The following is a 26,006-nucleotide window of genomic DNA, read 5'->3' as shown; positions in this document are numbered from 1 at the left end:
CCAAGACTTTAGTATTTATTGTATTATCATCTGGACGTTATTTGTATACTGAAGTTGTGGACGTGAGTTTACAGGGATTAAGGTCGAAGTTCTGTTAGTAGCCAAAGAATCAAATCTTCCTTAGATGGAAAACAACTGTAAAAAGTTGAATGTTGCTGGTTGTAAGCATAACCTTCCTCTTGCTTGCTTTCATTTCAATGTACTTTCTTTTTTGGAAGAGAAACTGGCAGTGAAGTATTGCGTCACTGTAATCTTGGATCACGGACAGCCAGTTACTTCAGAAGTACAGGGCAAACGTATCCGAACTAAGGATTTGATAGGCATAGCTGCTGATTAGTTGTCTTGAAAAAATATTTAAATTTATTTACAATTTTTATTGTCTAATGATTAGGAGGGCACACGAAGAAGCATTTAACACTGTCTTTGTCTTGCCTGCTTTCTGCACCTTTCAGAAATATTCAGGCTAAACTAGTTCTTGCCATACATTGACATATTGTAGCACATAGAATAGAAACGACTTAGAAATGGGAGAAGTTGCAACACCACACCCTGGTTTCATGAAGTGCAGAACCTGTCAGCTCACTAGGGAATGATATTTAGTAAACAATGAGTAACGGTAGCTGGAAACAAAGCTAATACAGAGTGTCCTTTGCTTTTAGTAAAACTTGTTTACCGTAAAGGGGTAACAACAATACCAGCTCTGTGTGTCATAAATTGGATAACAGAAGTATTAGATGAAATTGGGATTCATCTACTTGGACTGTAGTGGGGTCAGGATGAAGGTACCTCCCAGAAAGTAACTTTTAAAAGTAGGGAAGAAGAATTTTCTGAAAGCAAAAGCAAGCTTTTGCCATCTGCTGTTCAGGCTGGTTACTATTGAGGTATCAGTTTCTCCCCGCTACTCCGGTCCCAGAGGACGCCCCAGCAGGGCTGGGGATGGCTGCATTGGGTCATGATAAAAGGTATTGATTCCCCCCCACCCATTCCAGCAACTAAAATGAATGAAAAATTATCCCACCTCTTCCTCTCGTCGCCTGTGTTCTCAGAACATAACTTCAGGGGAGATTGCTTGTCCATCCCCTCTGCCCCAAAATATGGAGAGCAGCCCTGTAATCTCTTGTTATTCCTGTTGGGGGGAGAAGGGGGACACCAGGGGTTGCATAAAAGGACAAAGGCACCAGGATCTTCACAGCTGCCAGTTGTGATGATTTCTAGAAAAAGCTTCATCACAGCCTCCCAAAAAAATAGGACAGATGAGAAATAGCTTGAGCTATATTTGTCATTGAATGGTGGCCATGCCTTAGTCGATGATTACTTTGTGTACTGTTCACCGGCTTAACCTTAGGGAAATGAGACGGATCTGGCCTACTTTGATAAGGGCTGTGAGATATCTGCAGTCCAAGAAAGGTAATATATTAATGAGAGAACCATTTAGTTCTGATGTCTTTATTCTGCCGCTTTGGTTTTTCTGTTGAAGTGTCAGGTTACCTATAGCAAAAACTGATAAAACTTTTAAGTATTTTATAATGTCTTAAAATGGGATCTTGATGTGTATGTTTTATTATCCATAACTTCTTTCTAAGTGCTCTGTTCTCTTTTGAATGGGACAGATTGAGCTTTCATTGTACCAGGTGTGATCTCAGCAAATGTTTGTTCTTTGAAAAGGCTTTGAAATATTTCAGTGAGTCTGTGTTCATACACACTTTTTTTTAGCGTTCTTAAATCTGAAATCGTCAAATCTTCTTAGCGATAGCATGGGATGACCTAATTGCAGCCAATTCTCTGGTTCTGTCTGTAGGACTGCTACAGAGAATAAGATATTTGCTTGCTTTAGAAAGTATTTGCGTAAATCTGTGTTGTTGTTCTTTTGCCTCCTCTCCACATCTAAATCTAATCTTGGTGTTACTGAATTGAATAATTTCGTCTGGGTCTGCACACTCCAGATTTGAGAGTATTCTGATGGGTGAATGAAGAGAAAGCGTATACTTCGTTGCTGGCATATTTCTTCTCAGTAAGTCTGTATTACTTTAGTCAGGATAGGAGTAAGACATTTTTGGCTGCTTCCTCCCTCTCATTAAGTAATTTGATGTCTTGTGGACTAATCATCCTCAAGCTCATTTACAACTTCGGGGGGTGTTGAAGCGGGTGTCTTGATCCCTGAGCAGTCACCACTCCTTTTCCAGCTAAGTGCTGAAACTTTGTGCTGGTATCATTCTGGGACGTTTCCTTTCTGCCTGTAACAGACTAGAAAGTAGTAATGGATCATTAAAGACTTTTCACTAGCATCTCTGAAATTTGTTAAAATCATTAATAGTGTAATGTATTACACTTCGACCTAGATACTTTTGCTGGTGAACTTTTTTCTTGTGTTTCCTGTGAATTCCTGCCATTTTAACCTTATGCAATAACTGGGTGAAAGCAGTGTGAACGTGACAGCCAAGGGTAGTTGAGCAGCTCTGCTATAGGTCTGTGAATTATCCACCCCAAAGAGGAGGAAGTTTCTTGAATATCTTCCAGAGGAGCTCTGTTTAGTCGTTTATGAACAATTAATTGATGTAATTCAATGTGCCACGTGAGTTGTTACTGCAGGGTGATCACAGTCCTTGAACTCAGCCATTCAAATGAGCATGGAAAGTCTATACTGGCTTAAAAAAATTAAGCCAAATTCAGTCAAAACCCTGGTCTTGATTAGAATAAATATTAAAAATTTTAACCTGTGTTGTGAAATGCATTTCATCTGCTGAGAAAGAGTTCTACCCTATCGCAGATGTTGCAATCTTTTTTTTAAAGAGAGAAGCATTTCCAAGTTAAATGTTGTGGGTTTGTTTTTTTGTGAGCCCTGCTGATTGGGGGGGGTGTTTTCAGATGGGACCTGCTGGTCATGTGTTGAATATAAGCAAGATTGTTGGATGCATAAGAGAAGAGGTCAGAGCTGTTCCTCCTTCATCTCAATGTCATAAATCTCTGCTGTTTTGCTGACAGAGTGATAACTTTCAATCCACCAGGCCCTTAGGTTTTTAGGTGATAGGTGGTCATAGAAAATGGAATAAGGGAAATTGCTGATACTGTGAAGGTTGTAGGCAGGTAAATAATCTCTTAAGCAAGATACTCTGCTTCTTTGACACAGACATTGTATATGTAGCATGGAAATATAATTGTGTATAGAAAGGAAAAAGACTATTCTGTTTGTATGAGTGTTCTGCTGCATCTTCTCAGTGAGCTTCAGTTGAAGTTACTGGAGGGAAGCACCTGCTCTTGAATTTTTTCTTTGCTCTATAGGTGTAGTTTAGGAGTGACATTAAGTGCTTTTCCCTTGGTGTCTGAGGGGAAAACAACTAGGAAAAGTCTGGTCTGTCATTTGACAGTCTGTTGTTGCCTAACCACATGGACTACATTGGCCATTTCCTTCTGAATGGTGATCTTGCCTAAATTTTTGTTAAACTTTGTAATAAGTCTGTAGCTTCTTGAGCTATGAGGCTTGCAAACCATGAAGAGCATCTCTTCAGTTCCTGGGTTTTTTTGGGAGGTTTTTATAGAAAGAAGAAAAATAACGTTTGTCTCATCAAACCACTAATTCTCAAAGGCAAAAAGTTGATAGAATCACAGAATGGTTTGGGCTGGAAGGGACCTTAAAGATCTATCTAGTTCCAGCTCCCCTGCCATGGGCAGGGGCACCTTCCACTAGATTGGATTGCTCAGAGTATCATATTCCTGATATGCCTGTATATATTTAAAGGTGGAAGATAATCTGGAAAAGCAAGGGGGGTTCTCCTCTTCAGTGTTACAGCACAGCGTGTGGTAGCTCAATATTCTTAAAAATACAGGAGCTATGCAGCTCCGGGAGTCTGCTGCATTCCCACTGGGGTGATTGCTCCGTATACAAAGACGACTGGAATGGAAGATGGAGCTTGAGATATTTTTACAAGAAAGGAAAGTGATTGTTTTAAGGGCTGGGGGAGCATTTGGCGGTTCCCTGGGTAATGGAGATGTGTGATCTTATCAGTTGTAGCACCTGGTAATGAGCCAGTGAACCAGCTTGGAATTAAATTCTGAGCTGCCTGGAAAAAACCTAAAACTTCAGTAAGGAAAACAAAATGTTTGAGATATCCTTTTAAAGAAACATTGAAAAACAAGCCTATAAGAGCAAAGTGTGGAAGTTGGCACCCAAGTGACTCTTTCATTGTTGGAAATGATGCATTAAGCAGAAAAGTTAACCAGTTTATAGCCCTAATTGCTTTCTTATTCAGTTTATATTTGAAATTTCTTTATCACAACTCCCATTGTGTGTTTGTGTATATTTATTTTCTGTATGTAAAATACAGCTACAGACATGTGCATAATTTGGTTTGCCCAGTTGGCCTGGCAACACTTGCAGTGTTTCAACATTAGATACCAAAAATGATCTCTTACGTGTTTTTGTGTTTTTAGCAAATGCAATTCATCGGGCAATGTCTCTTTTGGAAGCTTTTATTGGTAGGACTGTGGTACTGAAATGAGCTTTTGTGACTGGTGTTATATTTGTAAGAAATGTATTAGGTCGTCTCGATCCTTCACTTACTGTAGTGTTGCTGAAATAGAATAGTTGTAAATTCATGTCTTATAAAAATGTTGATGTGCCAGTAGAAAGTATGTATTTTTCATTAATTGTCTGGGTAAAAAACCCTCACTAGTATTCCTAAATTCATAAGCTGATATGGATTTGTTAATAGAATTATTAAAAACTGGAGACATTATAGATTATTATACACTGTAAGAATACAGTAGGGAAACCTGTAGAAGCTGCTGAATTCTATAACCCAGCACAACAAACAAAAGCCAGACATAAGGAAATATCTTTGTAACTATTACATTAAAAGAAGCTTAAGTACAGGACATCATAAATGTATTTGATTAGAGGAGTTACAGAAATATTGTATCATTAATGAAGATTTCATCATCATGCAAAAGCAATGAGATCCCTACAGTATCTCCTGTTGAATCCATGTTGAGAAGTGCCAGTGCCAGTTTTTCCTGATGGGTTGTCAAGGACAGAGTTTACTGAGGTATGGAGGTAATTGAGGGGTTGCTGAGGTATGGAGGTAGCTGGTGGTTGCCCAGCACTGGGTGATTCTGTATTTATTGGCATATGGAAAGAGGGTAGGATTGTCCTCTTCTGATATTTAATGTAGCTTAGCATAGATATTAAGAAAAGCATTTCTGTGTGTATTCAATCCTGCTGAGTCATTTTATTGAAAATAACCTGTAAACAAACTCCCTTTTTTCATTTATTGATTTGATAACTGAGGTTTGTTACTTTGCCAGAAGGGAGATTGCTTAATTCTCTCCCCAGGCACTGTCACTGCGTTCTGAAGTAGTGTTTCTCCTGCCAATGATTTCAGATCCATAACAGCAAGCACTAGGGGTTTGTACTTTCTATTTAAATTGGAATCTGCAAGTGAAGTGTTGTCCCTTGCTTTACCAATGAAATGTCTAAGGAGAAACAGCTTTTCCCATGGCCCAAGTCTCCTCATCTTGACTAAATACAGGAGTAAAATCAGTTTGTGCTTCAGTTCTGCTGTGATTTGGGACAGTGGCTCACAGCAATTGCAGTGACGTCCTGTGCAGGGTCACATCAGCAGGGGATGAGGGTAATGAACTGAAGAGTGGCATTTTGAGACTCAAAGCTGAACTTTTTACTTCAATTGGCTGTTTTTGTTTACTAAAAGTAAAACGAGACTTTCCTCACTTGAACAATACCTCTTGATGAAGCAAAATTAATCACTTAATTGCCAGTATTTGGTCATGGATTCCCATACCGTTTGAGTTTTCTCCTTTAACATCCATGTAGAGGTCATTGACACAAGGAACATTTTCATCATAAGTGATTGCAGGGTGAGTAATGGTCTGCAGTCCTGTTGCATCTTTATTTCTGGGAAGGAGAGTGTGAAGGAACTGGGTGTGTTCTGTAGTTTCTTAGCTGATTTTGGAAGATAAGGGGCAATAGGATTTAAACTCTTCTCACAACCTTTCTGCTAATATGTTTGCAACTCAGCAATGATCTGTTCTTGCTCCTATGGGGAGATAGTAGGAATCATGTTCCTGAAATCTCAGTGTGTTCAGCTCAAAGGGGGTTTTGTCTCGCTGTGTCACGATGGTCGGTCAAGATAATCTGAAGAATTGCAACAAAGATACTTTGGAGTAGAGCAGCCTTTTCAATTTGATCCTAACAAATGATTCCCATGCAACAAATTGCATTGCCAGGTACTTGAACAGCAGCTTTTTGTCCATTCAGGTGTTTGATTGCAGCAGTCTTGACTCATCCTGGCAGAATTAAAAGGTCTCTGATTTATGGTTGCATATAGCTGTACCTGTCAAACAAGCATGTGTGTGCTGCAGATATCCGTCCCAGCCCCTTCCCAGAAGGAAAAGGCACTGCTCAGGTGACAGGGAGCTGTGTATCTGTTCCCAGTTCAGGACTGGTTCCTGTGTCATGTTTATCACAAGAGCGGCAAAGAAATTAAGATTTGCACGCCGAGCTGTTCCTATCAGTGTCCTCTGGCACGGAAGTGGGATGGGCACATAAGAGTCATGCCTGTCAGGTCAATAAGTTAATGTTTTGTCAACTAACCAGGTTTAGCAGAAGGTGGACTTTTCTGCATGTGCTTCTGAACCTAAAATTAAGGGAGTTTCATTGTGGTTGTAATTGTGAGGACTTACTGCCTGTGGTTTTCTCAAACAGAGTTGGGATGTTGCCATAGAATCCCAGAATGGTTTGGGTTGGAAGGAATCTCCAAGATCATTTCATTCCAACCCCCTCAGCCATGGGCAGGGACACCTTCCACTATCCCAGGTTGCTCCAAGCCCTGTCCAACCTGGCCTGGAACACTTCCAGGAATGGGGCAGCCACAGCTTCTCTGGGAAATCTGTGCCAGGGCCTTACCACCCTCACACTAGAGAATTTCTTCCTTGTTCCTGTTCTGTCCTTGAAATGAAAGATTTGTCCCTTCAATATTTTGTTTTTACTTTTATATTTTTTAAAATACATACACATAGTATTTCATAGAGTATCCAATATAAAATATAAAGTATATTATATATTGTTTTATAGATACAGTATATATAAACTGAATATATGAATACAAGGCATCATCAGGTCTTCGGTAGGAAAATACCCATTACTTTTCTTCCTTCCAGAGTAATTTTGGTGTTTGTATAGGTTCTGGTTTTATGTGATACTGACTAAACTTTTTGCTGGTTTTAGTTTTCCTGGAACAAGCTCTGTGACCTGTATTGACCAATAGTGTTGGACTTCATGTTAGAAGTACCAAATTTGCACATCTAAATGTAATTAAAATTTTTTTTTTTCAGTCTAGAGGTGCATGAAAAATGCTTTTTGAGTAATGCTCTTATCTGCCACATCTCACTTCTCTTCCCAGCTCTGGCTGTGATACATTTGGGCAGTTTAAGTAGTGTCCTACACTGATGAAAACCAAGGTATTACAGTAGGAACAGGAACACTTCCTATGGCTGCCAAATAATTTCTGTGATAAACCATCCTTCAGGTAGTCTTCTACTCAGAATTATCCAAGTCCTTAATTGCTTTTGCTGAAATTAGTCTGGAATCTCTGAAATTGTTCATTCCTAAAATTTGAAGGGGAAATAGTTGTGCTTTTTCTGTGTCTGGTCTGTTCTGGGAGGGAGCAGAGACTGTTGGAGATGGGAGAGAGAACAAGCTGGAAATGGGAATTATCTGAAATCGGGAGCAAGCACACCCTGGATACTCCTGAATACACAGCAAGGTCATGTTCACAATTCCTGTTCTGTCCTGTAGGAAAAGCCAGGCAAGTTAAAACACACTTCATGTTTATCCAGTAGAGAAAAGCAATGGCAACCAGTCACTTCTGTTTAATCCAGATTTATCTGCAGTTTGTTTTTCTAATGTTAAAATCACAGTCAAGCCAAAGTAAAATAAACCACAGTGGGAGGGTTTGGGTATAAATATCTCAGGAACAAGAAGAAACCATCAAAATGGGGGAAAAACTCTCATACTTGAAACTGGCTGTGAGATGGGATCATACTTGGGTCTGTATTTATGAGTTCACAGAGGTCAAAAATCCTGGCTGAAGGATTTTTACATTCAGGTGTCTTAAATTACTTGTGTGGTTGCAAGGGCTTGTGCATCCTCAGAAGAATGAGAAATGAAGTCAGCTTTGAACCTTGCAGTCACAAATCTTCTGTCTTTCTTCAGCATGGTATTGGGAAATTCAGGAAAGTTTAGTATGAGCACAGTATTTGGAGACATAAAATAAACAGGGAGAACACCAAACCTCAACTTAAAATAATTTTTTATGTCTGCCAAGAATAATAATTTTATTTTATGAATCAGTCACTGATGTCTCAATCTAGAGAGTATTTTCCTGTTCAGTGGTAGGAACAAAAACAAGAGGTTGTGATTTTTTGGAATAATGCTACATTTTGGGAAGTGAGGGTCATTCCCTTTCCCTAATGTGGGAATTATAATGAATTTCTGTTTTGTTTCTGTCTGTGGTACATGTGATGCTTAGCCCTACAATAATCATACAAAGCAGTAGTTAATCTGTAACTTTTCATAGGTTATTACCATAAAATTCATGAATATTTTTCCTTCTCTTTAGTTCTTTCCTTGCTCTGTATATCCAGTCTGCACTCACATTACTAATGTTGCTCCAGTTTTGTTGTAAATGGGAATAAAAATGTGCTGCTTTATTTCTTTTCTCTACTAGGAAAAGTATCTCCCAGATCAGGCAGTAGGTGGGACGTGAGCTGTGCCCTTCTGTTCTCTCAATGACAGCCTCCTGCACTGCAATAAAGTTGCTCATAAAATGTGTCCTTTGTGACTGACTGGGCAGATTTTATAGGGCTGGGTCCTTTCAGGTGCTGAATGCTTCCTCCTTCTTCATCCATGTGCACTCAGCTATTCCAGCACTCACCACCAGCACATTTGTGTATTCCAGTCTGCTGGAAATCCATAGGGGTGGGCGTTGCTTTGCAGAATTAAGGCCCTACTGAAGAAGAAAAGTGGATATGGAACACTTTAGGTTGTGGATTTGTTAATTCTGGCCTGTATTTTCTTTGATATTGATGGTACAGTGTAATTTGGCCCTGAATTTTTAGATGGACTATTATTTTTTGCTTTAATTATTACTTTGTGGTTTTTTCTTTTTTTCTCTTTCATTTCAGACCAGAGAGGTGCTGTTTGTTTTATCACTGTGAACTGTTTTGTTTAGCATGTAAGAGAAGATTATATAAATGTTATAATAACTTGATTTATAAGTTCAGAGCTTTCTGTCAAAACAACATGTTCATAGTCATACTCCCAGCCTAATTTGTTATCTCCCTTTAATCTTAATTTTGTTGCATCGAAACAAACAAACATGGAATTTAAGCCTCTCCTGCAAGATGTCCTATAGAAATTAACAAATTCTATCCAAAATTATTTCTTTGTAAATACCTTATATTGGTATACATCTTTGCTAAGTGCCTTTTAAAACATCAAGATCAATCTGTATGTTTAATATATGCTGTACAGCAATATATTTATTGTCTTTTTAAAATTAAACTCTGAAAGAACAAATACAGTTTTAAATTTATGTCTTACATCTGGTAAAATGAGGAAAAAATGTATTTAACTTTTTTTCCTGGACATTTGTCCAGTTTATAAAAGCAACAACTCTGATTTTAGGTTGATTTTTTTAATATCAGACATTGCAGATGACAGAACTTAACAATGAAGGCAGACACACCAGGGAAATAATTTAACTTTTTTCAAGTCCTGTCCTTTTAAATGCTGTGACTGAATTGTGATAACCAAGGGAAAATGGATAAGAGATATTTTTAATAAATTAGCTTGTATATCATAGAAGTGAAGTAAATAGAAACTGAACCAGGGTTGTGTTTAGTTTTGGTATTAGTTGTCTACATCTCCAAAATCTTTATGCTGTGAGTTCCTTGTAATCAAAACAACGAAGAATCTTGAGTTGTCTAGTTAAAAAAAAAAGGAAACTGAGCATGCATTGGTGTCGAGAAGAGTCTTCCACAGTTCAAGTTGACCCCAGAAACCTCAAGTCTGATGAAGAAGTCCTGAGAGAAGTGGAGCTTTCTGACCTTGAGCGTGGTAGGGGATCATTACAGCGAGTGGGGAAATGAGGCTGGGCTGTGCTGGCACTTCTGCAGTAAGAACCTGCCGGGATCTGTTCCTGGAGGGTTTTTTCTTACAGCTTTACCCTTTCTGTGCCTATCTCACTTCTGCTGTAAGTGTCAGAGTCTGTGCAGCTCAAGTTCTTGCTGTGAAAAATACATTTTCCACAAAGAAGGGTGGAACAGGGATGCTTTCAGTCACTTTTAACTGACGTCTTAAAGAAGGAATTAGTTTTGCCCATTAATTAATCAGAATTTGCTCTTTCTTAAAACTTTTTAAATGTGTAGCATTGCAGTAAGTGGAAAATAGTGACTTGGGGTTGTTTGTTTAGGGCTTTTTTTTTTTTTTTTAATTTATTTATCTTGCCTAAAGGGGTAGAGTAAACCATGAAGTCTCATCAAGTATGCTGTTCTTTACTCTTCTTTGTATTAGCAAAGTATTCTTCTGTTCACCTCTTAAAGTGGGAAAACTAATTTCCTTCTGGAGTGTGAAAATCATTTGCAGCTCATTTCTTCAGAGCAAATTGTATTAACTCTTAATGTCTCAGATTTTCCTCTGAGTGGTGTTGTCTTTGACTGAAGAACATAACTGCGTTTTAAGTGAGCTTTTCTTGTCGAATTCCTGTCAGCCATGAAACTCACTTGCTCAGTGAAATATTCTGCAGCTGATTAAAATGTAATGAAATCATGTTTCTGACAAATGCTGAGCATCTTTAAAGACCATACTTTGACATTTGCAAAATAATGGGAAATAATTAGAGGTTAGTTGTGCTTATGCTGCTGTTGACTGCGCCAGGCATATCTCAAATTAACCTTTCCTTTGCATTTCATTGTAGTTACTTGTTCTGTCATGTGTTCAATTGGTCTCTGGTCGAAAAGAAGCACCTCATTACATGTTAAAAGTTCCTATCACCTCTTTAAATTCCAGTGCCTGGCTGGAGACCTGTGATTGGTGCCCTGATAGTCAATGATCAGCTGTTTTGTTGATTTTGGTGCAAATTACAGGTGCTCATCAGCTTCCTTGTATCAGATGCAAACAAGCCTTACTTGTCTAGCCTGTTCCAGAGAATTCAATCAACTTCTGCCCCTGTTAAAGATTCTTGGTCTTTTTATTCACATCTGTCCATTTGGTTGGTCAAACTTGTCTGGGTACCAGGTAAGAGTTGATAAATGGCTTTAAAGAAAGAGGAAAAAGAGAAGGGAAGGTTGAAGTTGGAAATTACACTTGAATTTGTAATACTGGTATTTTCACCAAATTATTTTTGCCTTCTTTAATCATTGCAATGGAATAGTTCTTTGTCTCCTACCTGCTCTCTGCCCCCTCTTTGTCCTTCCTCTTCACCTCTGTCTTGACCAGATATTGAAAATCAGTAAATATTATTGAATAGTTTAGCAGCAGAGGCTTAGAAGTGTCAGTTTTAGATTGTGAACCCCAAGAAAAACTAAACCCCCACCAAAACCAGAAAAAAATAAGCCCAGACTGATTTATTCTGTCTTAATGTGTAAAAGCAGCTCAAAAATCATTTAAGCAGCAGTAGCAGGAGGACTCAGAGGGAAGCAAGGGCTCCATGGTTGGGAAGAGTAGATGAGGAACTGCTTGGCAGGGAAAAACGGGGTAGCAAGTTTTGTTCTGCAGCTTTGGCAGCAGCAAGGACAAATTATTAAGTTAGTGAAGCAGCCTTTCGTGACAACGTACTTGCCTCTGAAAAATTAACTCAAACCTCTGTACAAATACAGTCTTCAGAAATTATCATATATCAATTTCGTAGCTTCTAACACAGGCATGTCTGAGAAACCAAACAAATTCCTTTAGTGATATTTGTATGTTAAACTATACATGAGAACTTAAAATGTTTGCATGAAAATATTTTTTTTAAAAACTTGAAAAATAAGGCCTGAGTGATGGGACATCTTAAATTTCCTAAGTTTTTGTTGTTTTTTCTAAAACATATGAACCCTTTAAAGGATCAGAATATACAGTGTAGGCTCTTTGGATGTGTTCATGGATGGGCTTTTTTTATAGGGTTGTTTATTTTTCTGATTTGTTCTATAACAAAAATTTAATTTGACTTCTGTTAGTTTTCTGACTTGATTTCAGGCTTTTCTAAGCATGGACATCATCATCTTGCACTGGCATCTATTGACTGGATAGATGTAGTCTATGGGAAAGCTGCCAAAGCTGCATATCTGTATTTTCATTTGAGCTTTTTGGAAGCCCCAAGGGTTATATTTTACCCTTGGAACAAATCCAGGGGAGGCCATTAAGTTGATAATGGGTCTGATGCACCTTGGCTATGGAGACAGACCAGGAGAGTTGGGGCTGTTCAACCTGGAGAAGAAAAGGCTCCAGGGAGACCTTGGAGCCCCTTCCACTGCCTGAAGGGGCTAGAAGAGAGTTGGGGAGGAATGTGGGACAAGGTCCTGGAGTGACAGGATGAGGGGGAACCACCTTAAGATGAAGGACAGAAGGTTTAGATTAGATACTAGGAAGAAATTCTTCCCTGTGAGGGTGGTGAGGCCCTGGCACAGGCTGGCCAGAGAAGCTGTGGATGTCCCATCCCTGGAAGTGTCCAAGGCCAGGCTGGATGGGGCTTGGAGCAACCTGGGATAGTGGAAGGTGTCCCTGCCCATGGCAGGGGTTGAAATGAGATGATCTTGAAGCTCCCTTCCAACCTAAACCATTCCATAATTCTGTATTTCAGCTTCAATAACAAGAGGCAAAAAGTAAGGTTTTATGGATGTTCTTAAATGTAAAAATAATTTAACCCATCAGTGATTCAGTCTCTTTGGACAGCATCTCCTACTTGTGACTCTCTCAGGAGACTGTGTGAGCATGACTGTTGTCTACAGCCTGTCCTTATGTTTCTTCAATATCCACTGCATTAGAGATTTTTAGAGAATCTTTTAATATCAGTTTATCCATCCACGTGGATCTTGTAATACCGATCAAGCTCTCATCTGGAGTCCTGCCTTTTTTAGGTGCAGAAGATGTTCTGGAAATTCCATTGACTTTTCTGTTGAACCTTGGGGCTAAAATAGAAAAAACTTAATCCATAATTCTCTGCTGGCAAGGGGTTGTGTGATGCTGAAGACACCCACCCCTTGCCTTTAGTAAGCATTAACAGAACGTCTTCCAAGTCACAAAGATCCCAAAGACCCAGTTTCAGGCTAAAATTGGTAATCTGATGAAATGTTGTATTCTTTGTTTAGAATATTTCATATTTTTATCAGTTTGTGCAGTTTTTCCTAATGTTTGCTCCTGTTCAGTTTGTGTAGGGTTTTAAGTGTTTCCAGGTACTTCTGACCCAGCTAGCTACCTCTGACCTGCTGCATGTTTGTGGTGTGGAAGGTGTATTGTCACACCACCATTCAGGTTCTGTACAGAAATATTTTCATACATATTAGAGTACACACACTCCTTGCTGAAGGAGATTGTTCTTCTATTTTCTCTCTAGTTACTTTGAAGTATTTATTTGAAAATAAATTCAAGCATATTAAGAGCACCAATTGCAAATATGTAAGATCTCTGCTTCCTGAAGCTCATGTGCAAAGGTGTTTTAATTGCCAGATCCTTTTGGATTGTGTTCTCAGGCCAAGTCAATTCAGCATTTAAAAACTGCACATGTTCAAGTGCATCTCCCCTCTCCAGTTAATATTCCTGCATGTTCTAATGGAGACTTGAAGGGGGATGGATTGATAATCTCTATGTGTGTGCTGTTAGCTTATGGAGGTGTCTTGTTTGTGTAACACCAACTTAATTTATTACCACCTGCTGTTGCTGCAAATGGTGAGATTGTTGCACACAAATTGCATGTTTCATCACTGTGATGGTGGGAATTGATTTATTGTTTCCAGGGAAATAATTGAATAGAAGAAAAGTGCACTGTAAAGTAAGTTGCATCTTTATGAGCTTCTTACTTAATACCTGTCCATGATCAAATAGATTCTAAAAAGGTGCAGTAAATTATTGTGGGGCTTGTGAAACCTGCTTACTTGATGCCTTCAGTAGTGCCTGAATTTCTCCACCATGGAGATGTAAAACCAGTTACCCCTGTCTCATTTGCTCCCCTGCCATGATGAGGATACACTCACGCTGGTGGTTTGGGACCTCAGCGCTGCTGGGTCTGTGCTTGTGTCTGTGCTAATTCACCACGGATGAGCTGTCACAGAACCTGCAAAGACTCAATTTTACTTCCGGTTTTGAAATGTATAGCAGATGAATTAGATATTTCTGATATTTCTGACTCCACTCCCTGTCGTTTGAAATTAGATAACTGCCAGTAACAAATAAATGTCTGGGTTATCTCAGGTGGGATGAGATGGATTAGTGGAGCAACCCAAACAGTTGCTTTAGTGGAAGAGGCTGATGTGGGTTTTGGCACAGGCTTGTTGTATTTGTAACTCATGTGTTGCAAAGCATGATGAGGTTTTGACCCAGGATGACTCCTGTCAGGGGAGGTTGGAGAGGAGATGAAAATGGTGCCATATGTACTGTGATTGATTATTTTTGTGTGTTCCTGCATGATTCCTTTCACAATTGGAAGTGACAAAACTGAGGAAGCTTAATTGTACTGAAGCTTGTCTTGCTTTAGGGGATTGAACCCACCTCTTCCAGGTTCCAATTAATTTTTCTACCACAGACCAAATATTTTATCCTTTTAAATACTAAATTCCACTTTGAGAGAACTCTCTTGAAGGAAGCCCTGAATTAAATGTATTTCAGCTGGATAAGACCAGTTGGAATGGCTTTCTTCCCCTAGTTTACAAACTTCAGGAAGTAGTGACTCAGTTGTAAGTAGAATGGTCTAATTGCTGCTGTTAGCTTCTTCAGCTCAGAAGTTTTAACCCTTTTGGTCATTTGTGTCTCATGCAAAGCCAAATTTTTAGACATACATATTGGAGATGGTTCTAGGAAAAATGAATTTGTTTTTCTAACATTTCTTTGGTAAACTGTTGTCTGACTCCTCTTTGTTTATTGCGGGTTGAGGAAACCCCCAAAACACACATTCTGACCCCACTTTATATTGTTATCAAGTTATTTAAGTGAGAGCTTTCCCTTAAAATTGTGAATTCCTTATTTCTCAGTACAGCATAAATGTTGAACTTCAGGACCTGTGGTATATTAGACATGCTTTAGTTAATCTAAACTCAAGAAAGTTTCAGTAGCCCTGTGTTAGTAGATTGAAGGTAAAAGACTGAAAAATGCTTTGGGTGGACACCAAAGGTGTTTTCTTGGATGATGCCAATTTTCAGAGCTTTTCAGTGTTGATGGTTCTAGTCAGGGATTTAATGATGCATTCTCTGGAAAACCCCACAAGAAACCTCACAGCTTCATCGGGATGAAAAAGAGCAAAAGCCTTGAATGCCCTTCCTGTTTGCTGTGCAGTGCACAGTACAGAAGTCCCTATTTTTCTGGAGAGTGTGGGAACCATGTCCAAGGGAGAATTCCAGCTGCAGTGAGGTGGTGAGTCCTGGGTTTGGATTCAGCCCTACACAGCATGTCAGGGGCATCCACCTGGGATGAAAGCCCTGGTATGGAATCCATAAATTGTGTTCTGATACAAAGCAGAATGGAATCATTGGTGTTGAGTCCAGAACTCTGAAGAGGGCCCTGATGATCTCTTTGGAGTGGATGAGGTTTTTTTAAATTGCCTTTTTAAGGCTTTATTATGTCTTCTTGGTTTTTGTTTTATTTTTAATAAAAATCTTGAAATGGTCCATAGAGTGTATGTTTATCTGCTTAGTAAAAAATCACGTATTTCTTCATTTCTACCTATATACCAGAGGCTGTTGTTTCTGCCTTTGAAAAACACCTGAGCCAGAATAGGCCTAAGGAAAACTTTTTACAGGTCATTGAATTTTGTAATAGGCCATTGAAGGCTGTTGTCATGCTGTTCCTCCTGAGCACTTAAGTGCCTTTTATCTGACGGTTAAAATTATTAAAGGGGGTTAAACATTAAAAGATAGTTGGAACATTTTGAATTATAGGCTGGGGTGGTGTCATTCAGTAATATAAAACCAGGAAATCCCAGGTAAAATCGAAAGGTGGCCAAAGCCAAATGTGTTAAACCTTGATGGTGCATAGCCAGGATACCTCATGGCTCTCCTCAGCTGCCTCTAGTTCCAGACACTTCTGATTTTTAATTTTGGAGAAGCACACTTGCATCTTCACCAGTTCTCATTAGTTTATACTATTTTAGAAGGACAGTAAACTCTCTCTGCTTGTATTTGCTTCTAAAGCTGTTTGGAAGAAGAGCTGGGCTATGTGGGTCCTCCTTGGAGCAGTATTTCAGACAGGAGTGTTAGAAAATATTATTTGAATTCATACAGCTTCCTTCAGTCTCTTAATTCAATATTTGTAGGAAGAGCTGCTGCCAACAAGTACTGCAGCTTCAAAATACATAGAAATTAATTTAAATCTTTATTTTAAAATGGCACAGTTGTTCCTTGCTCATTTCTCTGCTGCCTTTTGAAATAAAAGTGCACCCCTCTAATTCTCTAGAGCTTCCTAGAAGCAAGCAATAGAAAATGCAAGGGGAGATTAGTGTTTATTTGAATTTCAGTGGTGCCAAGGGACCACAGTGAAAGTTCAGAGTGCTGTTGAGAAATTAGGCGAGTATCTAACTGGATACTGTGTTCTAATTAAAGCTTGTACAGACATTGATTTTCTTGTATTCCCAACACAACTGATGTTTCCTCACTGTTTAATTTTTTAATATTAAAAATAGAAAACGGTGCTGACTCCAAAGGGAATTGCTGATAGCGCAGATTATGTAATGCTACAATAAAATTGGGTTAAACTGAGTATTTAAAGGTACATTAGGACTTAATCCTGTGGGATTTTTAGTGAGAAGGATGGGTGGTGCTTTGAATGCAGGGTAGATGAGTACATCTTGGGACATTTGGAAAATTGCTGCTTGACAGGACAGTCGTTTAACCATTGGTCAGTCCCCTGAAATTTTCTCAGTCCCTTCATCCCAAGGTGCAGCTACCCCAGTAACAGCTACTGTTTCTTTGGCACTCGGCAAAATCCACTCTGAGTTCTTCAGCAGCCTTTGTCCATAGCAGCTGTATGGGGAATATGCCATTGTTTCATTTAATTTAGGTGATACATTTATTTATTTATATTTTTATTATTGATTTCTAGTGAGTTATACTAGTCTTACATTTACAGGCCCAGGATTGTCATATTGCTTTGCTTCATGTGGGTCTTGTAGTTCACGCTGTCTCTGAATTCCTCCTTCATGCTCCCTTGAACGTTTAATCTCCTGAAACATTGTTATAATTGAAATAAATGTTCCCATATTGGCAATTTGTATTGCTAAATTTGTTTTGACTTTGGTCTGTATTATCTTTGAACTGTATTGAGACATAGATTTACTAACTGTTCAGGCAATATTCCCCGAGGGGAAAAAAATGGAATTGCCAGTGCTGTTTTTCTATTTCATACTGATACAGTGAAGTACTTGGTGAGATGATTTAGGCTAAAATAGGTACTAAGAACTTGATTTTAAAATTGTTTAATGTATCTGACTTTATACTTTGACCTGACAGCCTTGATAAATGCTTTTGGCTACAAATACTACACTTAAAAGTGCATAAATTTGGAGGAGTAGGGGGAGAGCAGTGACCAGGAAGAGATTAAAAAGAGGCATCAAGAGAAATAAATAAATAAATGTGTTCTTGGATGTAGTCATAGCAAATATTACCAAAAACAGTGAACATAGCTGAAAGGCAGGGTAAAGTGGAACAAAGGATTGCTCCTTTTTTCTTCTGCTTTTGAACATCAGCATTAGCTGAAAGAAGAAGTACAAGAAAAATAAACTCAGCAGGGAACAAACAGGGACATTCCAACGTGACTTATGGAAATAGCTGAAATGACTGAATGTATTTGAAGGCTAAACTGATGATAAAAGGAAAAAAAATAGCCCTTCTCCTTTCTTTCTGCATATGTCCCTAATGTGAAATCACAAACCTAATGGTTTTCTCCAGGTTTCATCCTTAAATGTGCAACAAGATGTTGACATCAAGGAAATGCAAAAAGGACTTGTTACACACCTGGCACGTTTGCTGCTTCTCTGCTGTGGTGTGGATGTGTTTATATCAGGTGATGGAATACCAAAAGTCAGCAATGTGCTGATTCTAAACACAGGCCCCAAAAATACAGGCTTTGTCATGGGGATCGTAGTTAAATTTGTACTTAACATCTTTCCTGTCTGTGAGGTTGAGATAGTCAAGTTAATATTTGCAAGGTGAGTTACAGCAGGATTTAATACAAGCTGTGAAAATGGATTGAGCTTGAAATGCATGAGATGTTTACTCTCTGATGTGAGATGTATTCTGGATAATTTATGATTTTAGAGTGTGAAATAAGTCCTTAATTTAGTTTTTATCTCCAAATAACAAAATTTCAGAGGTTGCAAGGCACCTTTGGAGATTTATCCTCCTCTGCCTCTGCTCAGAGCCAGGTCAGCCTACAGCAGGTTGCTCAGGACTGTGTCCAGCTGTGATTTGAATATCCACAGATGGAGATTCCAGGTGGGCAACCTGTTGCAGTGTTCAGCCTCCTGTGTAGTGTAAAAACTCTCTCTCAATACTTAAAATGGGAATTTCTGTTTTGTCCCTTCATGTCCATTGCTTCATGTCCTCACTGGGCACTGCTGGGAGCAGTCTGGCTCTATCTTTACTAGTATTTATACACATTTGGAAGATCCCCCTGGCTTTTTTTCTCTTGGCCAAACCATCCCATTTTTCTGAGCCTTTCCTTGTATGATAGACACTAAAATTCCTGAACTGTTTTTGTTGTCCTTCATTGGACTGTGTCCATAATGTCCATGTCTCTCTTGTCAGGATGGTGACAAAGCCCAGGAGCCTGGTGGTTGCAAGGACACTTTGGTGGCTCATGGTTGACTTGTTGTCCACCAAGACATCCAGGTCCTCTGGAAAGCTGCTTTCCAGTCAGTCTGTCCAGAAAAGCAACATTGTTTGTCAAAGGTGCAAGCAATCTAAAGGCTTTTATTAACTTTAATAATTGTAATATTTGAAAGTATTTTAAATCTGGCAGAAGGATTATTTACACCAGGACCACAGAATGAAATGAACTCTGAATTTTTACTGTATTTTTATAGATTCTTAACTTTTCTAATAGATTTTATAGATTCTTTCAGATTTGTATAGGTTTGAATTTAGATGGACCAAGTTATTTTGCAGAAATGCCACCTGGAAGGGGCTTTAGCTCATAGATGTTGATGCCTTCAGGCCTAAGATGGGGATCAGAATGTGGAGGTTAAATAATAATGAGATTTCATGGTATCTACAAACAATGTGGACAGTGTGGAGTCACAGTGTGAATAATGAGAATAATTACAGCTTGGTTCCTTGTAATATGAACTTGTTAGCACTGCATTGTTGGCCATCAGCCAACACTAATAAGAGAAAGTGTTGCTTATTTTTAAATTATTTTTTATTATCAAATTGCTGATGTTGAAGACATTATTTGCATTGAAACCATTTTCCTTGTGAGATGACTCTACTATCACTTTATTAACCAATTTGCAGTTAATTGATTTAAATATTTTTTTAATGACTTTTGACTGTCTCGTTAGTGGAAATTATTTAATTTCTGAGTACTCAAAGCTCATAGTGAAACGTGACTTAGAACTTTGATTGTGCTACTGGAAGTCATAACACTGACTTTGTTTCTGATATAGTCAGCAAAAGTGGGAATGTGTCAGGCGGAGTCACATTGAGAGGAAATGACTTCTAGACAGATTCAACTTGCCTGAATCTCAGATACTCCCACCACAGTAAAGAAAACCATCTGAGCAATAATACCTCTTGTAGTGTAGTCTGGTAACAACTGCAGCATCTCAGTCAGTATCGCCAGGCCAGGGCTGGTTTGCTTTGCTCCTCCCCCAGTCTTGGAATAGTCCTTGACATTACTGAGAAATCACAGGGATTTCTCTGAAGTGCAAGCACTGGGAGAACAATAGTCTTTCCTCTTGGAAGCTCTAAGGGCTGCTGGCACATAGCCTTGCATACAAAGAAATTTGACCATGCTTGACTTTAGACCATTAGCTTTTTACACCACAAGATCCAATAAAATACAGTAGAATTAAGTCATAGAATCATGGAATGGTTTTGGTTGGGAGGGACCTCGAAGACCATCTAGTTCCAACTTCCCTGCCATGAGCAAGAGCTCCTTCCACTAGACCAGGTTGCTTTGTCCAAAATTTCTGATTTATATATTATCTAAATCTGCCTTCTTTTAGTTGACTGTAGTTTGTTTCTGGCCCATGGTAGCACACACTACCTGTCTGTTTAATACCAAGAGGATTAAAGCTGCTCATTTAAACTGAGATGTGTAATTGCAGCATTACACACCAGTCTGGTTTGAATTTAGAACAGCCCAAATAAGCATCCTGGTGTTGTTATCTGAGCTTTCTTTGTATCATAAAACAACCCGTCAGCTCTTGTAAAATAGTTGTTTAACAGCAGCTGTATTTTACAAAGTTTTGGCCTGGGGCAGAGTTTTACAGTCATATTACAAGCTCAAACCCAGGGGCTGGTTTTAATGGGAATGTTAACAGGTCCATAACCAGAGATATGGCATGTGGTTCTATACCTGGAGCTATCAGATTTATTGCTGTTTCATAAAGTAAACGTTGGGCTTTTTAAAAGAAGTTGTAAGGAACCAGTGATGATCAAATTCTGAAGGAAAACTGCTATTCTAATTTTGTGGAGGGGATTGTTTTACTTTGAAAAACCTCTGTGAAATATAACCTTGTGAAAGCTGACCCCATATCCAGTACTGTCAGTCTGATGTCTAATTCCACATTTTGATGAATATGGAAACATTATAATAGTGTTGTGCCTGTCCATTGAAATGACACCTTGTAAGAGCACTTCAGTGTGTAGTCTTGTATTGCTTTCCTGTTTGCTGCTCCCAAGGGGTGTAGATTGTCCATATTTAAGCCTATGGCTAGACATCTAAATGCTTGGTTTGGTGTTTCCCCAATAGCTTTTCTCCCTTGATAGCTGTTCTTCAGCCACGTAAAACCCGATGAATGTGTGTATTAAGTGGATGGAGTGTGGTGAATTAATACTAAAGCAGGCATTCCTTTGGTTCTCTGTGAAGAAATGGCTCATTTTTGCTTTGTGTTGTAGCAATTCTCCCTGCTGTCTGCTTATGTAAACTTTAAATAAAGCTCGGCAGTTTCACCAGTGACCTTGAGGGTTGTTCTGAAGGATGCAGAGCATCCTGCACAAGGGCAGTGGCCTTGTCTGAGCCTGAAAACTGCAATTTCATTGCAAACAGTTGGAAGTTGGGCTTCATCTGCCTGAATTTGTCCTGGTGAAACTCCCTACCCTGCGGACCTTTGGGGTTTAGCAATGGCTATTTTAACCTTACAGGAAAGGAGTCCTGCAGATTGGAGCTTGCACAGTCTTGTTGTCTTGGTGTTAGTGTGCCAGAGGGGAGATTTTGGTGCCTGTTTCAACTTTAAAGTCAATGTTTGTGTAAAAACAGCTCACGGGCTCCTTTGGTGAGGAGAAGTCAAGGAGTTGCTGAGGGGCTCCTGGCATTTTCAGATCTGTGTCTGTTCATGAGAGGTGAGGAGGAGGAGGGGCTTTAGTGTGGGCTTAAGATTGGATTAATGCATTTGTATTGATGGCCAGAAAAGAGGAACAATAAAGCTGTAGTGATTTCTTGAGTTTTCACAGAGATAGGAAACTCTGGCAGGTAAGGGAAGTCTCTCAAGGGTCAGACACTGGGGGAGTGTTGGGAGAAGCTTCTCCTTGGCTTCTCTTGCCATTTTCCTTGAGGGCAGGACATCAGAGGCCTTTTGTCTGTCCTGTGTAAGTTCCTACCCTTCCCTTGGATGAATGCAATTCAACCATTTATTCATAAGGTAAAGACATCCTGCCCAGATGGGCTGTTGTTTCTTCTTTATCTGGTGGGTCTGAATTAGATAGATGCTTAAGACTTCCAGTCCGGGTTTCAACCTCGAAAATGTTATCTCCAATCTGAAGATTCCAAGCCTTGATATTGCTGGTGCTAATTCCTCTTAGCTGAGCTCATGGCGTGTTCTGACCGTGGCTGGTGTTACCACAGCTGCTGCTGGAGGGGAGATGCTCTCCCTCACCCTGATCGCTGCTGCTTCTGCTTCTCTTCCTGTCCAGCAGCTTCAGGCAGCTCTGGCATGGAACTAAGCCAGTCCTGAAAACCAAATCACCTGGGTTTTTGTTTTGATTTCCCCTCACCCCCCCCCCCCCCAATAGTTTTTTGAGCCAGTATTTTGGGAGGTCAGCACAGCACCATGGCAGGTGGCAGGGCGATGGCTGAAGCTCTGAGGGGCAGCCAGGCATTACAGGAGCTCAGCTGGAAGCAGGGGTCTCTCTTGTGCCTCTCAGTGAAGTAAACCAGGGCTCAAGTGTTCAGTTTACTACCAGGAAAGTAGTTCAGAGCACTATGCCAAAAAGATCAAGTTTGGTTTATTTTTAACTTCACATTTTCAAAACTGCCTCCCTACTGGCTGCTCGCTGTGAGGAGGAGGAGGAGGTAGGGAAAGCTCTGTGCACTTGTCCAAGGCCTGGAGCAGAGCCCTGCAGTCCTTTGCTCTCTGCAGCCAGCAGACTGGAATGATGCTCTAGACTGGCAGGCAGGGAGGAGGTGCTCTTTGCTCTTTTTCTCTTGGACTGCATTGATTTCACAGACACCATCTGCTTGTGGCTGACTAATTAGGAGCAGTAGCCAAGAGGCAATTTTCTTTCTCCTTTGACATGCAGACTCATACCACTTTGCCATCAGACTTTGAAATCAGGCTGGTGGAAGATAAAACTTAGCCACTTATTCAGGAATTGCTGAGAGGAGGGATAGCTGTGTTCTTAATGGTTCCTCACTGAATAATGAACTTAGATCTGGATGATTTTGTGTCCCACTGATTCCCAAACTAGCACAAAAGGAATGAAGTTTCCATTGTTTTAGCCTTGACATAGGAGAGCCTGGTGTTGGTGTGTGGCTTCTTATTGGAGAGCCTCCAGCTCAGTGCTGGGGTTTCCTTATGCCTCTTTAGAGGCTTGTTGTAAGACCAGACTTGGCAGATTTTAGGGATGAAAACTGTTTGAACTGAAAGCTGGTATTTGGTGTTGAAGGCTTTGTCAGAGGCCTGGGTTAAGTCACTGAGAAACACATGGAAGAGGTTTTGCTAAAGATACCACTCTGTAAATAATTGTGGTGTTCAAGGTCAGATCACTTGCTCCAAGGCGCTTGCAGTTTCTCTGGTAGTCATCTGGGTAGGTTTTTATGTATGTAGATACATAAATATTTTAGTTGCTTTCCAGAAGAGGAAATGAATCTTCATGTTTTTCTGGTAAATGCTTTTTATGAAGAAGTATAAGATTCATGCAAAACTGAAACGAATTTCTTTCTTGTTTCCCTTTCCCTAGAATATGACAGATACCTAGCATCTAGCAAAACCATGGCAGCAGCTTATCTTGACCCAAACTTGAATCACACCCCAAGTTCAGGTGCAAAGACTCACCTCAGCTCTGGGATGGAGCGTTCCCCAGGGGCCATGGAACGAGTCCTAAAGGTTTTCCACTACTTTGAAAACAGCAGTGAACCGACCACGTGGGCCAGCATTATCCGGCATGGAGACGCTACTGATGTCCGAGTAAGTCCCTTTTTTAGCATTCTTATGCCATCCTTAGGTTAAGTGTTATCTTAAAAATGGGAGGTAAAAATCTGGAGGCAAACAAACACAAAAGTTTCATGGTTTATTTTAAAAGAATCTTGACCTGTTGTATATTTTGAGTAAATTCAGGTACTTTAAGTGGTACCGACCTGTGTGACACCTCAAGGGAGGAATGAGAGCTGGGATGAAAGTGACATTAAATTACATTTTGCATGTTTTAAAGAAATAATAAGAAATGAATGTTTTTAATTGTAAGATGTGTGTATTCATGTGGTTAAAATGTTTAAATATAATGTGTACATCACTTAGGGAAAGAAATACTGTTTGGAAACTTTTTCCCCTATAGTGGGGGAAAATGGAGCTATGAAGAGGCCCTTTTTTCTCCCCAGACAGTCTGTTTGGCCACCCTCTCCCCCTGCTAGTCACCTGCTGCTTGTATTTTTACAATATTGTCCTTCAGTTCATCTATGGAAAAAACCCAAAGGTTCTGACTTTTTAAAGAATAAATACCTGTAATCTTAGAGTTCTGTGGAAATGTTATATATGCATGAAAATACTTTATTGTGAACTGACATACTCTCTAATGCTGAGATCTTACCTTTTCTGCATTTATCCTTTAAATTTTTGAGGTATTGTGGTATCTAAACTGTAACAAGCCCAGTTTAACATATCAAATGCTTTTGTGGTTTGCTTGTTTTTTAATTATCCTTCAAGAGCAGAATCTTGCAGGGTGGTAGGTGGTGTGTGGGGTTGTTCTCTGCTGTGAGGTACTTGCTGTGGAAGCAGGTCCCCATCTGCTCCTTTCTTCCAACAGTTCTTCAAATTCCTCTGCAAAGATGTGATTCTGCTGGAGAGCGACTTGTCATGGAGTGAAGGAGACTTGTTTTCTCATTCTGTCCTCTATTAAGTTTCCTTTGTGCAAGAGAAAATGAAATTAATAAAAAAGCATGAAGCATTTTGAATGTTTAATTCCCTTTCCCACTGTTTATTTCCTAGCATGGCTGCATGTGCAAAGGCCCAAGAGCATTCTCAGTGGAGGAGGTCTTGTGATCTTGAACACAGACCTGTGAAATCCAGGGATTTTCATTGGTGACGATCAGAAAATCTGTCTCTTGTCAATTCAATAAGCTCCTATCTGTGTTTGTGGATAATGTGATGAGTGGACAGATCAGAGGTTCTACAACAGAAATCATTGTCATCAATTGCATACATTTTTTTACGTGGAGAAAAGTTTTTTTGGGTGCCACTTGAAATGTTTTTTTGCTCCCTGACTTAAGTATTAATGGTTTGCTATCTCTAATCTGATTGATTTGTTTCATAAAGTGCATTACTTGGTACAAGAGCAGGAAAACTATGTCTCAGTACGTTTTTAACCTTGCAAACCTCTCCTGTGGATAAACATCCAGGGCTCTTAATGTGGTACTTGAAATGGAGGCTGTCTTTCCAGAGAAGTATGTAAAACCCTGGAAAACAAAAGCAGAGGTTAAATCTGTTTTTTTTCCAGCTCAGGAATACCTGTGGTTATGAGCTTTAAGGATACAAAACTTGGGAGTTGCTAAAAAATTCAGTGCTGAGTTCAGTTGGCAGTTATGTATTATTTCTTAAAACAAGAATATGCCATTTTTTTATAAAAGCAGGATAAAAAAAAAACAGGCCTGTAGCAGTTACTTGATGCTTGCCTTAATTTTAAATTTTACATGTACTTTTAATTGGATGGATGTTTCCAAAAAGAATGGGATTTTTTGTATTGTTCTGATGGGTAGCTGTTAAACTTCCTTCTTTTAGCAAATGTCCTTCTTTTGTTATTTTGTTCAACTGGGACAGTGACTGTTGAATGTGAATGTGCAGGTAGTAAAGGTCTAGCACTGATGTATTACCATGACATTTATTTTAGAAACAGTAAACCCTTGTTGGAGTACAAGCCTACATTCCATTGGAATGACTGCTGTTCTACCAAGCTGAATAATTTAAGATTAAAATAGTCTGTAAGGTTTTTATGCCTCCTTTTGTGGAGGAGATGTCTGCCATTTCTTCTGAATTACAGCCTGAGGGAGGAGACTGGAGCTGGGTTTGTTTCCAAGGAGCTCTGAAGGAATATTCAAAGGTGAATGTCTTTGAGACAGTTCTGCAATTAAAAGGAAAAGAAATAAGGTCTTC

General features: G+C 39.4%; 1 protein-coding gene across 11 annotated transcripts in view; it reads left to right on the top strand.

Annotated features, from left to right (window-relative positions):
- Positions 1 to 26,006, top strand: part of PTK2 (protein tyrosine kinase 2) — a 189,336-nt gene that overhangs the window by 58,928 nt on the left and 104,402 nt on the right. For all 11 annotated transcript variants that reach the window (XM_053976570.1, XM_053976598.1, XM_053976589.1 and 8 more), the window contains one exon: positions 23,602 to 23,828. In XM_053976570.1, coding sequence (XP_053832545.1) covers positions 23,634 to 23,828 — 195 coding nt within the window. In that variant the 5' untranslated portion in view covers positions 23,602 to 23,633. The remainder of the gene's footprint in view (positions 1 to 23,601; positions 23,829 to 26,006) is intronic.

This window comes from Vidua macroura, chromosome 1 (genome assembly GCF_024509145.1).
Source record: "Vidua macroura isolate BioBank_ID:100142 chromosome 1, ASM2450914v1, whole genome shotgun sequence".
Taxonomy (NCBI): Eukaryota; Metazoa; Chordata; class Aves; order Passeriformes; family Viduidae; genus Vidua; species Vidua macroura.
Note: the sequence above shows the minus strand (reverse complement) of the source record. Positions and strands in the feature narration are given on the sequence as shown.